This window comes from Artemia franciscana, chromosome 20 (assembly GCF_032884065.1).
Source record: "Artemia franciscana chromosome 20, ASM3288406v1, whole genome shotgun sequence".
NCBI classification, from domain to species: Eukaryota; Metazoa; Arthropoda; class Branchiopoda; order Anostraca; family Artemiidae; genus Artemia; species Artemia franciscana.
The window spans coordinates 20213873-20231277 of record NC_088882.1 but is presented as its reverse complement, the minus strand read 5'-3'; the positions used below and the strand labels follow the sequence as shown (position 1 = coordinate 20231277).

The following is a 17405-nucleotide window of genomic DNA, read 5'->3' as shown; positions in this document are numbered from 1 at the left end:
TTTATCAAGAAAGTAAAATCTTTTTGACATGTAACACAAGCGTGATTAATCCTATTTTCAAAAATTGGTATGGGTCTGTAGCTCTAGAGGAAACCGGTTTCTAAATCGAATAACAAGCCTGACTACCTTACATGGGCCGATCTCGAACTCCCGATCTCAGGGTTACTTCTTCGATGCTGATGTTAGGCTTTTTTTCTGTTAGCAAAAGGTAAAATATTGAGTACATTTATTCTTGGGTGAGTTTCCAATTATGGGACGAAAAGCTGACATTACAGCGTGCAGATGGACAAAGAAGTCGACAAAATTGAAGGATTTTTTTCTATTCATAAGTTTTCCAAAAATATAGTCATACAATATATTCATGTCTACCGTCCGATGGAGTTTGCTGCTAGTTCGAGATGATATGTATAACTTTCAGGTTCACGCTAAGAATAATAAATCAACGCAAAGCCAAGTGGATTTCGTTCTCTGTTGCTATAACAAGAAACCAAATATTTTGTAGCAACTGTTGGTTAACTGCTTTGATACACCGACCAAAACCCCCTCCACCTCTTTAATATGCATATCATTTTACCTATTTCGGCATGCCAGTGATATGTAAATATTTTAAAAAGAACAATTTAGTCCACTCTTATGCTGACCATAGTTCGATTGAAGAAATTTGCAACTACAAGTGCTAATGAAAAACTCCATTGAACTTTCTGCGCAAGACCTTTCAATGATATGCTTGTGAAATGGCAATGAGGCAAGTACAAGTCGGCAATCTTGTAAAAGTTTGATAATTATGTATCACCCGAGTACACATTATTAACTTTGCCTTAGAATAGCGCTCAAGAAATCAGATTTCCAAAACTGTCAACAGTTTTTATCATTTCTGTCATTAAATAAATTCGAAAAAGAAAATACAATAATACCCCCTATTTCAAGATAGTCAATTCTTTAAACTGTTAACATTATTTCCAAAAGTTTAAAATTCGGGTCCCAAAACGAAATTGGTAGATTTTTATCAGCATCATAATATGACAATCCTTGGCAAATTTACGATGCAATACTGTATCAAAGTGGCAGTTTGTTCCAGGCCGGAACCCAATCTTAGCACTTGAAATGGATAGAACAATTATCAAAGGGTTGAAATTTGTTGCATAAGTTTAGCAAAAGATGTGCAAAAAGCTACTCTTTATGAATGAAATGGATCAAAATTGATCGGTACTTGAATTATTCCAGAATTGCTAAGGGGGCATGGCCATTTCCTCAGTCAAAGACTTTGTTCCAAAAGTAGTTAGACCAGCTTCGGAGGGAAGAGTGACCACCTGTGTGTCAGCATCACCTGACTTGATTGGGTGACGGCTTTGTAATAGTAGTGGTACCATTACTTATGACTAACTAAAAGAATTTTATCCGAAAAATACGACGAAATAGTGTTTAGGAGTCCACTCTATTATTTCGACCCCCTTGTGGCCTTTAAAGTGTGAACCAAACATCACCAAAGGATTTTTATTTCTAAAAGCTGAAAAATGGGCTGCTTCCCAAAATCACAGAACAAAACGTGGAACTTGAAGTACAAAAAAAAATCATTTAACTTCGTACAGATTCTGTAGAACAGAGGCAGTTAGAGTTATGAACTTCTAATCAGTCAACTCGTTTGTACAGCCGAGTGCAAACGACATCATCAACAGTGAGTATCTGCAAAAAGAAATGACAATATTTGTGAAAAGTAATACGATATAATTCAACTTATTTTGTAAGTTTTGAAACATCCAGGGGGTGGCACAACCCCACCAACCGCACCCTCGTTCGTTCCGGGATCTTGGTGGTTTTTTTTCATTCTCCTAAGTTTCTAATCCAGCACAGCTGTTTCTATTGTTTCTGCAAATTTTATATCTCCCCTCCCCCTAAATACCCCAGCCTGAAAAAAAAAATCCTTCGTATGTACCGGTGAAGTACATTTAGCTTTCATGTAATTTTATTTATTTGGTCGAACCGACACTCATTATACATAACATACAAATTAACCATACATTAAAATTTTATTATTATTATGATCTTGACATTACTAAACATAAAAATGCACATATTTTTGCATTCTTGGAAAGCCAAGTTTTCATTCTATCTGAAACCTGACAGCCATTGAAAACTATAAAGCAATTGGTGAGAAAAGTGAGAAAGATTATGTTTATTCAACTTTCATATAGATAGATAGATAGATAGATCTATTCACACGAAAGCCCAATTGGGCCATGGTGACATACACAAAACAAGCTAAAAAAAATACAGCAACAAACATAGACTGAAAAGACATTAAACTAATTATTTAAGAAAACATCACGATACTTCATAGCTACCCGGACGAACTTTCCAATATTATACTTAAGTAACACCTACTTCTCAAAATTTCCAAAATCCAATCCCTCCTCCCAACCTCCCAACCAAATATTTCCAAGCGCAGCTCCCTCAACTCCCTACAATCCCCAGAAAATGATGCAAAGACTCATCTATCTCTCCACACATAGGGCAACTGTAAGGACCATCCCTCAATCTATTTTTCCCTAAATATTTCCTACGTTCTCCAAGAGTCATAAAATTCTCCCTTACATACATTACCCGTTTCAAATCATCCGGAGCCAATCCCATTTTTAGGTAAATTTCTTCTATAAATATGTCTGTTTATTCTTGGTCCTCCGTCACAGAGGAATGGATGAACGATTTCACATCATTTTTTAGGGGTTTCAGGCTCTTGTTTGGAATCCTAAGAATTTTGTTTCATAATTACAAACTATCCTTTAAAAATGATAATAAATATATCAATTTTTGTTTGTTTCGGGATCACGATACTATTTAGTTTCATTGTGTTAAAAATATTTATGTAAATATTTTTTCGGCAAACGGTTTCGCCCTCTTATTATTTATACAGTAGAATATAATTTTTTTGTTCTTTCTTCTTTTGTTCTCTTTTATTAGTAACACAGCCTCGCAAGCGACGCTTCTGGTGTGCTACCGATTGATTTTGTCTGTGGTTTTTTGACAATAAATTGTTATCCTTACTGCTATAAATCTGAATAATATTTATTATTTCTGAACCAAAGCCTATCAGAAAATATTTTTCACTAGATAGTTTTTCTTTTGTATGAATCGATTTTCTTTTGTATGAATTAGTTTTCATTTCAAAGAGGTCATTCCGCGGAGGATGCTATCTCATTCCTGGCAACCACAACGAATGAAGGCTTTGAGAATAGTTTCAAAGTTATTTCAGTGTTTTTAGATATACTAAAGGTGTTTGATACTTGTGGCCCTTGCGACTAAGCTTTGGTTCCCACTGGTGCGATTTTTTTTAACACAAAACGGCTAACGGATAGCGGACGCGGGAAAATCGCAAAAATGTTATATTTATATGGTATATACTATGATATATTTAAAAAGCATATGCATAGGAGTAGGCTAAGTCAAAATGTTCACACAGAAACGGTTCCCTACAGCCGTTGAAGTGCAAAGATACTATGATATATTTAAAAAGCATATGCATAGGAGTAGGCTAAGTCAAATTCTAGAAGCCAAAAAAAATATTCAAAGGGCTAACCTGTAATAGCCTTGGCTAACTATGCCTAAGGAAAAGTATAAATATTATCTCCTTCGCTCATTTTCTTTTAAAATCCCTCCAGGACTAGCCTTTTAAAATTTTGTATTGAAAGGACAGAATCCTCATATTATCGGAAATCTTTTGATAAACATGTTTAGTTTGTCAGTTACTTGCAATTTATGTTTCTACAATGCTTTCAATTTAAAATAACGGATTCGATTTTTAACGGCTCAGTAGAAATATTTGAACGCAGCCGTTGAACCGCTATGACGGTTCACGAAATTCAACAGATCACGCAAAAACGGCCGTTTTTGCGTGAAATCCCATCAGTGGGAACCCAGGGTAAGTTACTTTAAACCTCTATCGGATATACTACCACTTCTTGGATATGTGGGAGGTTAAACAATTGAAATCATCACTGTCACGACCAAAGGTTGTATCTGACATTTTCATACTTCTGAGATAAGTGCCATAATTGCATGCAAACAACAAGGTGCATGAGTAATATATAGTGCATCCCTCTGCAGCCATATATTATCAGATATATTTTCAAAATGTAGGGAATGGGGTGCTTTCAAATCAACTTTTTTAATAACAATACCAAAGAAGCCATTTTTCAATGAAAAATACAAAATAAAGGTATTTTCAAAATCTAAGGGAAGGTAGAATCGAAAGGGAACGTCATCATGCCCTCCCCCCTAATTGACGCCACTGAATAAGACCAGAGTAGGTACCTAGTACTATTAAACAACTCAGAAATGAAGTAAATATTAATACTGATCAAATTAAAATTGTTAGATATAGACTACTTACAGTTTTCATTTCATCCCCATTAACTTCACGGGTAATAGTGGAGGGTTTGTCATCAGCCTTCATAACATGAGTCAATTTATTTCCTTCCTTTGTGACTGTACTTTTGACCTTTTTGCCGTCTTGTCTTTCCTCGTCAAATTCCTCACCAAGCTGGAAAAAAGATGAAGTACGTCAAACAAAAGTTGTAAATCAGCTGAGCTTTATGGAACACTGTCAGATTTCATAAATTTAAAAGAGGACTTAACAACATTTTTAGTGACTTTAAACAGCTCTTCCTCAGAACATTTAAGCTTGGTTAATTAGAAACAAGCCCAGTTCAAATGGGCCTTAATATAGAACTTTTTCTTGTTTTGTAGTAATACTTGAAGATATTAGTTTAAATTTCCACTATCCTTTTTTACCCGAAACATAATTCGATTTAAATTTGATTTTAAAAGGATTTTTGCAATTACAAGCAGTTAGCAGGTTCCTTTTTTGACTACTTATTACCATACATAGAATTATGAGCTTTTGATTTTTATCTTCCTATTTGAACTGCCAAACCAATTGCAAAATTGAATAGTCAACTTGGCTTAGTGTCAGGTTGTACTGGCCCAAGGGATGGAAGAAATGCCTCCAAGTGGTCCGTTTCGGGCCAGTTAGATACCCATAAAGTGTTTGTGGAATTGGTTGCTCTTTACCTTTTCTTCGCTGACTATAGCCAACTCATTATAAATCCTTCTTTTACATTTTTATTACAGCACGTGAATCAATTCAAAATTCCAGCGTCAATACTTTGCCCCGATTACACACTAAGAAATTAGAACCGATGTTCTGAAATGACCTAAGGCACGATACTGAACAACTTGTTTACAACCGGGGAAACGGATGAGTAAACAAGTGGAAATGTGTCTTCACACAGAAGTATTCAATCAGTGAATGTAATGCAGCTGGGAAAGTCAAAATGAAAAACAAAGATTTGGCCAAAAAAAATAATAAATGTTACGCCCGCTTTTAGGTCCAAATCCTTCAGACTAGTCTTGGAGATTTCCAAAAACTTCCTTCCAAGTGCAGCTGTCAATCTTAGTCAACAGTTGGCCATTGATGTAGTTAAGGGGACATACGTGGCGCTCTTGTTAGAGGGACGGGGTTGTTGTAGGTGAGACTGAGTTGAAATTAAACCTAGGAGAAAAAAGCCCTCCTTATCTTCAATACGAGAGCCTTGTAATCCTCTTTAGCTAGAGAAAACCACACTAAATAGTGAATAACCACAATGGTCATACAAAAGTACCTATTCTCTACATGTTTGGGGAAAAAAATTTATATTCATATAATTTACCTAAAAATGAGATTGGCTGCGGAAGATTTCAAATGGGTAATGTAAGGGGGAATTTTATGCCTCTTGGAGAACGTAGAAATAAATTTAGGGAGAAATAGATTGAGGGATAGTACTTACAGTTGCCCTATGTGTTAAGAGATGGCAGTCTTTGCATCATTTTCTAGGGAAATGTGTGGAGTTGAGGGAGTTGCGCTTGGAAATATTTGGTAGGGGGTCGGAGGGAGAGATTGGATTTTGGAAATGTTGAGAAGTACGCGTTACTTAAATATTAATAATATTAGAAAGTTCGTCCGGGTAGGTATGATGTATCGTGATGATTTTCTTAAATAATTAGTTTTAATGTCTTTTCAGTCCATTTTTGTAGTTGGATTTCTTCGTTTGTTTTGTGTATGTCACTATGGACCAATTGGGCTCTCATGTGAATAAATCTATCTATCGATCTATGCAAAAAATTTAGCGGGAAAAACTCAAGTTACATGGTACGATAAAGAGGCACAGTGTCTTGTCTGAGTCACAAGCCCCTCAAAGTAATAAGCATGGCTGAAACGAGTCCACAAAGCAACTCCGCGAAGCGGGGTTCAGGCACATATCTAGTCGGACTTGTGTGTTTAGAAACGTAGCTGACCAAACATCAAAATATAAGGAGTTCCTGTTCACATGTAAATATCGGTATTTGGCTACAATAAATTGAAAATAAGCATCCACTTTTAGAGTCTAGGAACAACCATTCTTTTCTATGCAAGAAAGTCTAAAGAATTAATGTTTATAGATGAAAAGGAGGGCCTATTGAGTTCTACTGCGTAGCTTGGCGAACAGCTAGAAAATCTGGGGAAGGGGGCATTCGACAAGTCATTCTTCCAAACCAAATATTGATAATTTGAGTAAGAAGCATGATGTCTTTGAAAATAGCGGCAAATCGAAAACCCATCCTGAAAACCAAGGAATACGGAATTTTACCATTGATGGCAGTTATGTCCTCCCCCCCTTCAAGGGCCAATCTTATAGACAAATAGTCATAGATAAATTTATGAGTCTGGGGAGCTTACGGTAAAACAAATCCTCGCATAACGTCTGAATTTCAGATGCTAAGTCAGGTGGAAACACCTGGTCCTGCTGCAAGTAAGCAAGCATGCATAGAGAGAGTAAAAATGGCTAATTTAGAAGCTAACTTTTATGTCTAGTTTCCTTGCTTAATAACGAAAGATACCAGGACCAGGACCATACAAAGTGGCGGTTGGGCTGCTTCTGCAGTTAAACAACTATTTTGGTCCGATAGGCGCCAACGTGTGGTCGACTGAAAACTTTGAGATAGTCAGTCGATGTTCATCGTTGAAATCTTGTTCCTTTTAATTGCTCGAATTGTGAAACTTAACCGCCATTAATCCATACTCTTACATAAGCACATTGTAGTCCTTTTTTTTATTCTGCAACGATGTGACTTCAAATCTCACGTGGAAATATTTATTCTTTTTTTTTCTTTTTACTTCGTAACTTTGTCTATGTTTGTTTATTATGTTTATTTTTGTTTGTTTATGTTTGTTTATGAATTTTATTGTTAAATAAAGAACTCAGAACTCAGAAGGAAAAGTGTCGCCCTCGTAAATGAGGGAAATCACTCTTTTAGGGAACAAATGACAAGTCTGTAATTCAGCGGTAAAAATGTAGCGGAAGAAAGTTGAGGATGTTCTTTTCTGAAGGAAGGGGGCTTTAGGTATCTCCTTCCCGTGAAAATTCTTAGAAATAAATACCTTGAATTTGATTTCGCTGGTCTTGAAGGTAGATGACGTTTTGAGTGTGTATTCGCCTTCTTCGTTAACGCTAATCTCAACGGTTGGAGAGAGGGAGTTGGCGATTTTCCTTGTGGCGAAACCAACACCTGTAATATTTTAGATATAAGACGTGTATTTGTTGGAAGGGAAAAAACAGCTATACTAAGTTTAAATGAGCTGAATCACGTTTCTTTTACTCGATAAAATCTCGAAAGCATCAGATAAGTAAAAAGCAAAAAAAAATTAATTAAGTGTTGGCACTTAGAAAAGGAGGAGAATAAAAGAGTTTGGTATAATCTGACTCCATGGCTCCCATACTGGGGGTTATCTTCCCTTAGTGAAGTCTTAGAAATATTTCGCCCAACTTATCTGTCTTCCATCGGTATTAAAGGTCTACAGGTTTCTTATGAATACAGTGCATACTTAGTTACCATTTGTCTAAACTAAGGTATAAGAACAAAAAGTCAATAGATCCGAAAAATTTGGGAACCTATATTTAACTAAATCCTGAGTTTCAAAATGACACTTGCAGCTTTGGATTCAGTCTTACATTCTTTGTCACAGAGCCTTGTCTATTTCATCACCAGTATCTTTGAGAAAGTCGCAAGGAACTCCAATCATTCATTACGTATTGTACGTGAGTGACATAATATTTTAATTCAGCAGGTAAGGTTCAGTCATGTAGTTGATGTATAATGCCGGGTAAACTTCAGCAAAAAGTACCGCTAATACTTATGTTTGTATTCCTTACGGCCCATTCACAATAGGATTTTACTAATATGAATTCAGCTAGCGTTAATGAAAGCCATGGAGACATTTCGTAGGATTTTCTGATAAGTTTAAAGATTCTACGCAAAATTCTGATAGGCTTAAAATAGCGCTAGCTAACTCAGTATTAGTAATATATCGTTGAGTGGCCCTTTACGGAGATTTTCGGAAGAATTGTTTACTTCCCTTCTTCCTCCACATGCAGGCGAGGAGGTTTTGTTTTAATTTTTAAAATGGCAAAATAGGACACAGTTAATTAAAAAGGATGAAGAGAAAAAAGAAGTTTCGTATTTCGAATTCGAACATCCAGCATCTATCCTTTATTTAAACGATGACTTTTCAGGAGATATTTCTTCTACATTTTAAACGAAATAGTAGGGACTAGTTTTAAAAAAAAATTCTGGAATTAGCTCTAACATTAATCTCTTAAAATCCCTGAAAGCTTCACGTAGATCAACTGCTTTCTTTAAATATAAAAAGACAGTTTGTCCTGAAAGCGGTTTATTCAGGATAAATAGTATCCTATCAGTGATTTTTTCGGACTTCCCCGGTGATGTTTGCTCGTAACTTTTGATGGGTAAGACTAATCTTGATGAAACTTATATATTTAAAATCAGCATTAAAATGCAGTTCTTTTGATGTAACTACTGGTATCAAAATCCCATTTTTTAGAGTTTCGGTTACTATTGAGCTGCTTACGCTCCTTACTACAATTCGTTACCACGAACTGCTTGATATTTACCATTTTTTATCCTCCAAGAGTCGCTTGTACACATACACATGAATAATAGAGCTCGTAGAGCTGACAAACAGGAAAACCAGGCTGTTTGACAAATTGCAAAGTTCAGTGTCCGTTGTAGGGGAAACAAGCATTGGTAAATACTTCAGAAAACTGAACCGTGCGTTCAGCTGGGTTGCCACAACGGTCAGTTCCTAAAGTGCTGTAATTGCCCAAATTTCCGTACTACACAGCGATTTTCAGTGCTACAGTAAAAAGTGACTGTAATAGTGCTAAAATAACACTTTCGTACTACAGGTGGCAACCCTGAGCACGTGCGACAGTGATACACATTATGAGATAGTGCCAAAATAGCACTTTCATGCTAAGAGTGACAACCCTAGCATTGAAAAGCATTCCCTGGAGCACAAATTACAAATTAAAAGGAAAAACCTAAAATAAAACTTGAGATTTCGAGGAAAGGGGAGTTAGGGTAGGCTCAACTTTATATAGCCTACTGCTTTAAAACTGTTCAGTCGATTGGTTATCTCAGAATTTCCATTCGCAGGCATTGTGGCCCCATTTAGCAAAAATTTTTATAGTGCAGAAAAAGCCACTTTGTTGCGGCCCAATCTCTTTTATGGCTTAAAAAGGATGCTAGAAATATTAGTTTTCGTTCAAGTGAGCTCCCTCATGATTATCTACGATATTGTAGCTAAAATACATTTTCCCTTAGATTTCAAGCGGTGAACTGTAAATCTCCAATAAAAAGTTTTAGACCATACAAAATCGATTGGCTTTCTTAGAATTTTTACTTTCCAGTCTTCTTTCCCTCTTTGGGGAAGATACGAAATTCTTCTTATGTCTTGCTTTCTCATTGCCAACTCATTTAACACTTGGGGATGTCAAAGGTAATTTTCCAGGGTAAATTTTCCTCAAGATTGAATTGTCTAGAGAATAAATCATTGGGGGGGGGGGGTTCCGTGGAGGAGTAGCCAGATTTCCTGGTATTATTTAAAAAATGAACAGAAATTAATTTTTTTTTAATAGTTTTTTTTCAACAGAAAGTAAGGAGCAACATTAAACCTTAAACCGAACAGAAATTATTGCGTATATCAGGGGGGTTACTCCTCCACAATCTTTAGGCTAAAGTTTGAATTGTGTCCCAATTCTTTAAGAAAGATTCCGTAAACACTACGTTCGTTTAATTACAACAATAAGAAGTTTTTTTATGTAATACAAAACTTTTACGTCACTAGCCCGGTGTTGTGGAGGAGCAACCCCCCTCATATAGACAATAATTTCTGTTCCTTAAGTTTTAGTGTTGCTCCTTACTTCCAGTTAAAAATACTTGTTTCTTTCTATTTATCAAACAGTTCGTGGTAACGAACTGTAGTAAGGAGCGACCCGGCTCAATAGTAACCGAAACTCTAAAAAACAGAATTTTTACAACAACAGTTATATCAAAAATAATTACATTTTAATGCTGATTTTAAATATATAAGTTTCATGAAATTTAGACTTACTCATCAAAAGTTACGAGCCTGAGGAAATTTGCCTTATTTTAGAAAATGGGGGGAAAACCCCTTAAAAGTCAAAGAATCTTAACGAGTCACACCATCAGATTCAGCGTATCAGACAACCGTAAAGTAGATGTTTCAGGCTCCTATCTACAAAAATGTGGAATTTGCATTTTTTGCCCCAAGACGGATCACGGATGTGCGTTTATTTGTTTGATTTTATGTTGTTTTTTTCCCAGGGGTGATCGTATCGATCCAGTGGTCCTAGAATGTCGTGTGAGGACTCATTCTAACGGAAACTGAAAGTTCTAGTGCCCTTTTTAAGTGGCCAAAAAACTGGAGGGCATCTAGGCCCCCTCCCACGCTCGTTTTTCCCCAAAGTCACCGGATCAAAATTCTGAGATAGCCATTTTATTTAACATAGTCGAAAAGCCTAATAATGGGGGGCACCTTACTCCCCCACAGTCGCCGTGGGAGGGGCTGGAAGTTACAAACTTTGACCAGTGTTTACACATAGTAATGGTTATTGGGAAGTGTACAGATTTTTTTTGTTGGAGGGAGGGGGTATTATGCGGTGGGAACTTTCTTTGGAGGAATTTGTCATGGGGGAAGAAAATTTCCATGAAGGGGGCGCAGGATTTTTTAGTATTTTTTTTAAAAAACAATGTTACCTAATACCTCGCTCTTTACGCTAAAGTAATTTTGTTAATTTCAACTATTTATTCTACGGCCTTTGTGATTCAGGGGTCATTCTTAAGGAATTGCGACAAAATTTAAAATTAAGTCTAAACAGCGAGGTATTGACGAGGGGGTGAACCCCCTCACATACGTAATAAAAACATACGAATATAGAAGTTCGTTACAAAACTTAATTCGGAAGTTACGTATATTTTTACTAATAAAAACGTTCGTAAGAAACTAAAAGTTCTAGTCGTCTTTTTAAATAACCCGAAAATTGGAGAAAGCCGTTTAGCCATAAATATAAATTAATATGAAAATTTCGTTTTAATTACTCATGTGCGGTGAGTCAAAATCAAAACATGCATTATTTCAAAAACGTTCAGAAATTAAATAAAAAAAAACCATTTTTTAACTGAAAGTAAGGAGCGAAATTAAAACTTAAAACGACCAAAAATTACTCCGTATATGAAGGGGGCTGTTCCCTCCTTAACATCCCGCTCTTTACGCTAAATTATTTTACTGTTTTAAAAAGTAGAGTTGAGAGAAAGAGTCGAACTTGTGTGTAAAGAGCGGGGCGTTGAGGAGGGAACAGCCCCTTTCATATACGGAGTACTTTCTGTTCGTTTTGAGTGTTAATCCTGCTCCTTACTTTCAGTTAAAAAAAACTTGTTTTTTTTTATTTAATTCAATTAAAGCTCTTGCTCCCATTCGTAAATGAACATCCGACTGGTTTGTATCAAACCGATCAATATTATTTTTTTTACTCATTCAATACTTATCACAGTGGAATCTTCACATTCAGGTTCCCGCGAATGAAATACGATAAAGATCTATGATATATAATTACTGCATTTCGACAAGATCTGGGAAAATTCTACTTGGCAACAGGCCCGAAAAAAAAATATTGAATTTCGCAAAGTATAAGGAATTTGTACAAGCCAAGAAAAAAATCAGCTCAGGAAGCAAATTTTGGACTAAAAAAAAATATGCTGAAGGGATTGTTTAAACTTCGCATTTGAAAACTTGTAAAGCTATTAAAATTGTGAAAATGATGATTGATTAGCAATTCCATAAGAGGTATCGTATCCTAATGTCAACTATGGCTGTGTTCTCGCTTCATTTTCACTCACATCAATTGAAGCAGATAATCGTTTTCTTTAAATGCTTTCGCATTGGTTTTCTCTTGTATCGAACTGTAAAACCTCCCCTCCAAAAAAAAAAAATTCTAGGAACTTAAAAAGCGAAATGAAAACCTCAAACGAGTAGAAATAGTCATTCAACAATTAAAACTTAAAAAAAAAAAAAACAGAAATTATCTTCGGTTATTAAAAGTAGTTGTTTGCAGGCTTCAAATAACAAGATATTATTGTTTGAGACTTAGTTCATTTATGCATAATATTGCATGGTTGCCCACCTATTATTAGGGGGTGGTTTATGATGATTCTTCCAGGGAGGAAGAGTTCAAAGAGTGCTCCTTTAAGGTTCAAATTTTCCTAGTTTCCATGAGAGGTTTCTGGTCAACAAGGAGGAGATGGGGGGAATCTTTCCCAAGCATCTCTGAATTTCGAGGCATAATAATGTTTTATTTATTTATTTTTTTATTTTCTTTATTTCCCTCAAAAAATGAGGAGTACGCTACAATATAATATAAAGAAAAAACAACTGATAACACTTACAATCAAAACCTATCAAATATTGATCGAACACTTAAAAAAAAAAGGGTCGCGTTTGAGCGACCCGGGTCATTAGTAATCGCAACTATAAAATTGATCTTTCCTTTCTTTGTAAAAATAAACAATTAGCTCCTTTAATGCTTAAAGGAGCAAAATTACCTTAAAATTAGATTAACTATTACACCTTACAGTTGCTGTACTTTTTGCTAACTGAACACGGAAGACTTTTTTATGCTAAAATTTAGCTCTTCCATTACAGCATGCATAGTATATATATATATATATATATATATATATATATATATATATATATAAAGCATATTTCAAAACACAAGTCATTTTCAAATTAAGACTTTAAAGATGAGGAAGAATTATCCATGATACTACTGGAATAACAAATCTACCAACCCCTGTTTGCGCAAAAAGTTGCACTTTTTAAAAATAATAATTTATCCTTCAAAACAAGTGAACTAAAATGAACACTTTTAGAATCGAGATAATGTGATAGGTGAGTCCGATTTTAACGTAAAAAGCAAGAGGTGATGACCCCCCCCCCTTGTAGCAGAAAATTTAAAGATTTGTTAATAGCGGATGGGCGTCAAATAAAAACAGACAAAAAATTAAATTTTAAAACAAATTTTTTCAACAAAAAATAAAGTTAAAAGCTGAAAACAAACAAAAATATTTATTATATACATAGGAGGGGTGCCATCCGTTCTACCCCCTCTCTTTAATTTTAAGGGTTACCTGCAAAAAAACAGTAGAAAGCAACAAATACAGCCAATGATAACTACAGTCGTATTATTTAGGCTAACTGTTGCCTAGTTAAACATTTGAACTGACAACTTTATTTTTCAAAGCAAATAGCGACTAATGACGCATTCCATGGTCGTCTTCATATTGAAGAATAATTTCGGCTCTTTTTTAGAAATATGAACGTTGCCTTATCTTTTCTTCCAAAGAAAAATTTTTAAGAATTTAATCCCTCTCAAATATGGTGTCAATATCCCTTATAGTATCAATATCCACACCCGAAATTAATTAAATGTCAATTTGATAATTTTAAGCAGGAGGTAACTGACACAAAATTAAGAATTACCTTACTTCTACGCAATATTTGAAATTTCCTAGAAGAAAACAAAAATAAATCAACAGACAGACTAAGAAACTGAAATTTTAAGAGGTATTAAAACAGCAAAAGCAGCAAGCATTATTTATTTAAATGGTCTTTAAGGATATTATGAACCGAGCTGTACGAAAATTAAAACCAGAATTTACAAAAAATAAGAAATTAGAAGCTAGAGAGCAAAAGAGTAAAAAAAATTATTCTGCCATACGTTTCCGAAAATATACTGAACAATAGAAAAAAAAAGAAGTGTTTTAATTTCTAGCCTAGCAACAAAAATATACTTCTTGAGGACGAGCCCTAAATAATTATGTTTCTCAGAAAATGATTGAGACCTTTTTATCTCGGAAAAATGATTAACTCTTAAAAAATAAAACGACTAAAAAACATACAGAGCATCTGAGCATAGAAACACGAAATTCCAAAGATAAGACGCAAATTGGCATTACCGAAGTTGACATCTGCCATATGGCTGACTACACAAAAACCCCGCCAACTAAATTTTGGCTTCTCTTATCGGTTTTTCGAACGCGTAAATCAAAATGGAGAAAAATAACATAATTACTGTCAGAAGGAAAAAGTCAAAAAAAAATTAAGCTTCTACTGATTCGATCCAGTATGTTGACCAGCTAAGGTAGTTGTCAAATGAGGCTCTGAAACGTGGACGCTTCGAAAGGTCGGCTCGCCTCTCTGTAATTGGTTTTGATTTGCTAATTTTCAGTGAGAAAAATTACACTGCAAGTATATTTTAATTAAATTTTTAATATATAAGGGTGGCTAAGGGTTAGGTTAGGTATTTGATATAATTCATTCTGGGCGGCCTGCTTTCCATAATTGTCAGCTGAAGTTCCCATAATTTTGTTAATAAAGTATTATGTTTTCATTATATTTTGGTATGTTTCATTAGGATTGACCTAACTTCACTTCTTGGAAGTGTCCTGAATAATTAACTAGCACCAAAAACTGTTTTATGGTTCAACCACACTTTTTAGGGATGATCAAATAAAGGTTAAGATGGCTAGATTACGTTTCACAGGTAAATGATAGATTAGCAAAAATCATACTTTTCAGCCATCCGTTTGGGATCAAAGGAAAGGTAGATCGTCCCTGAATGGAGTAAGAACAGGCATTAAAAAAGAACTTGAAGGTAACTGAAACCTGAATGTAGAAGTAACGAGTGAAGTAAGTCTTACTCCTGAATGGAGTAAGAACAGGCATTAAAAAGGACCTTGTAGGTAATTGAAATGTGAATGTAGAAGTAACGAGTGAAGCTTCGCACGTGTAATGCATGTGTTCGCAAATGTAATGCAACCTTTGATTAGTTCAAATAGGCATGTGCTGTTTCTTTGTAACCGGGCATTTATTGACTCAAGTCTTAGATCTTACTTCCATCTGTACCTTTAAAGGCGCTAAGGGCGTCAAAGAGCTTCCAGGAATTCCACTGGTTTGCTGCACTGACGTTCATTGAGGCTGGAAGAGGATTTAGAGGTTTTGTAAATCATTGCGGTAAGTGCACCTGATGGTAATTCTCGATCCACCTCAATCATGGGATCACTGTGGTTGCCAGTCTAGCGCTGTATTTTGATTCCTTGGTCATCCGTTCTTGGAGAATGTTCTTAGAAATATCTATGTTCGACCAAAAGATAATTTTTGGTCACTTACACTCACATATTTTGCTTGGTTAATAGATATAAAAAAAACTGATAAAGTAGTACGCGAAAAATTAAATGAACTTGGTTTGAAGCTCAAGGAATATCTAGTATTATCATTAACTGACGAAGAAGCGGGAATAATTCAATATGGGATTTCAACTGGAATACAACACCGAAAATATTTAGCTCATTATTAGCTTCTAGCAGTTTGAAATAGTCTTTAGGGCAAAAATGTTTAACTCCTACCAAACAGTTCGTGATAACGAACTGTAGTAAGGAGCGACCTGGCTCAATAGTAACCAAAACCCTAGAAAATGGAATTTAAATACCAATAGTTACATCAAAAGAATCACATTTTAATACTGATTTTAAATATATAAGTTTCATCAAGATTAGTCTTACCCATCAAAAATTACGAGCCTGAGAAAATTTGCCTCATTTTAGAAAATAGCCGGAAACACCCCCTAAAAGTCATACGATATTAACGAAAATCACACCATCAGATTCAGCGTATCAGAGAACCCTGTTATAGAATTTTCAAGCCCCTATCTACAAAAATGTGGAATTTCGCATTTTTTTTGCCAGAAGATAAATCACGGATGCGTGTTTATTTGTTTTTTGTTTGTTTTTTTTCCCAGGGATGATCGTATCGACTCAGTGAGAAAGTCGCGAAAGGGCTCATTCTAACGGAAATAAAGAGTTCTAGATCCCTTTTTAAATGACCAAAAAAATTGGAGGGCACCTAGGCCCACTCCCATACTCATTTTTTCCCCAAAGTCACCGGATCAAAATTCTGAGATAGCCATTTTATTCACCATAGTCGAAACACCTAATAACTGTTTTTGGGGACGACTTACTCCCCCGCAGTCCCCGTGGGAGGGGCTGCAAGTTACAAACTTTGACCTGTGTTTACATATAGTAATGGTTACTGGGAAGCGTATAGTCGTTTTCGGGGGTATATCTTTGGTTTGGGGGGAGAGTTGAGGGGAGGAATTACATGGGAGGATCTTTCCATGGAGGAACTTCTCATGGGGGAAGACTTTCAATGGAGGGGGCGCAGGATTTTCTAGCTTTATTTAAAAAACAATGAAAAAATAAATATGAAAAGTTTTTTTCTACTGAAAGTGAGGAGCAGCATTACGCTAAAGTATTTTTAGTAATTACAACTACTTATTCTACGGCCTTGGAACTTTGGGGGGGGGTATCCCCCCCCCTTAGCTGCACCCCAGGGTGAGGTACAATTGTCATGTAGGCTAGGGACTCGCAATAGGCCTAAATGTGTTTCGGTTTTCGACAACCGAGCAGCAAGTTTAACCTATGCAAATTCAGGTTTACAAAACTAAAACTTCACTCACCAATTGCTTTCATGTATTCATCGAAATTTTCGCTTGAAACCAACTTAAATTTACCAGTTACAGCCATTATTTAAATATTTCGTTTTGGTTCGACTACACACACTATAGGCCGGCTTCTGAACGGGAAATGATCCAATTTGAAACGAAATGAACAAAATTTCGCACAAACTCATGGATCGTACGATAATAATAAGTTTCAGACTCCGCCTTCTTCACCAGGGAAGAAGAATCAATATGGCTTCTAATTTATTCTTTCCGCTTCCACCCTCTCCACATGTTTGATTGTTGGGACGTGGAGAGGGTATTAAAAAAGGTAAATTGGGGGTCACCTTCAGGTATTCTCCCAGATGTCTAGGGTTCTGAGTTTTAGTGGAAACTTTTTCTTAGGTTGCATCGAAGAGAAATAATTTTGTTGGAGTGAAAAAGGGATATAAACTT

The 17405-nt window shown here is 35.6% G+C and overlaps 1 protein-coding gene across 1 annotated transcript; it reads right to left on the bottom strand.

The window, feature by feature from the left end:
- Positions 1 to 1480: 1480 nt before the first annotated feature.
- LOC136039874 (fatty acid-binding protein-like) lies at positions 1481 to 17139 on the bottom strand. The gene is made up of 4 exons (XM_065723824.1): positions 16968 to 17139; positions 7454 to 7581; positions 4388 to 4537; positions 1481 to 1683 (listed from the first exon to the last, which is right to left on the bottom strand). The coding sequence occupies exons 1-4, from the start codon at positions 17032 to 17034 to the stop codon at positions 1630 to 1632; spliced, it is 399 nt and encodes a 132-aa protein (XP_065579896.1). The 5' UTR covers positions 17035 to 17139; the 3' UTR covers positions 1481 to 1629.
- Between the last annotated feature and the right edge of the window lie 266 nt (positions 17140 to 17405).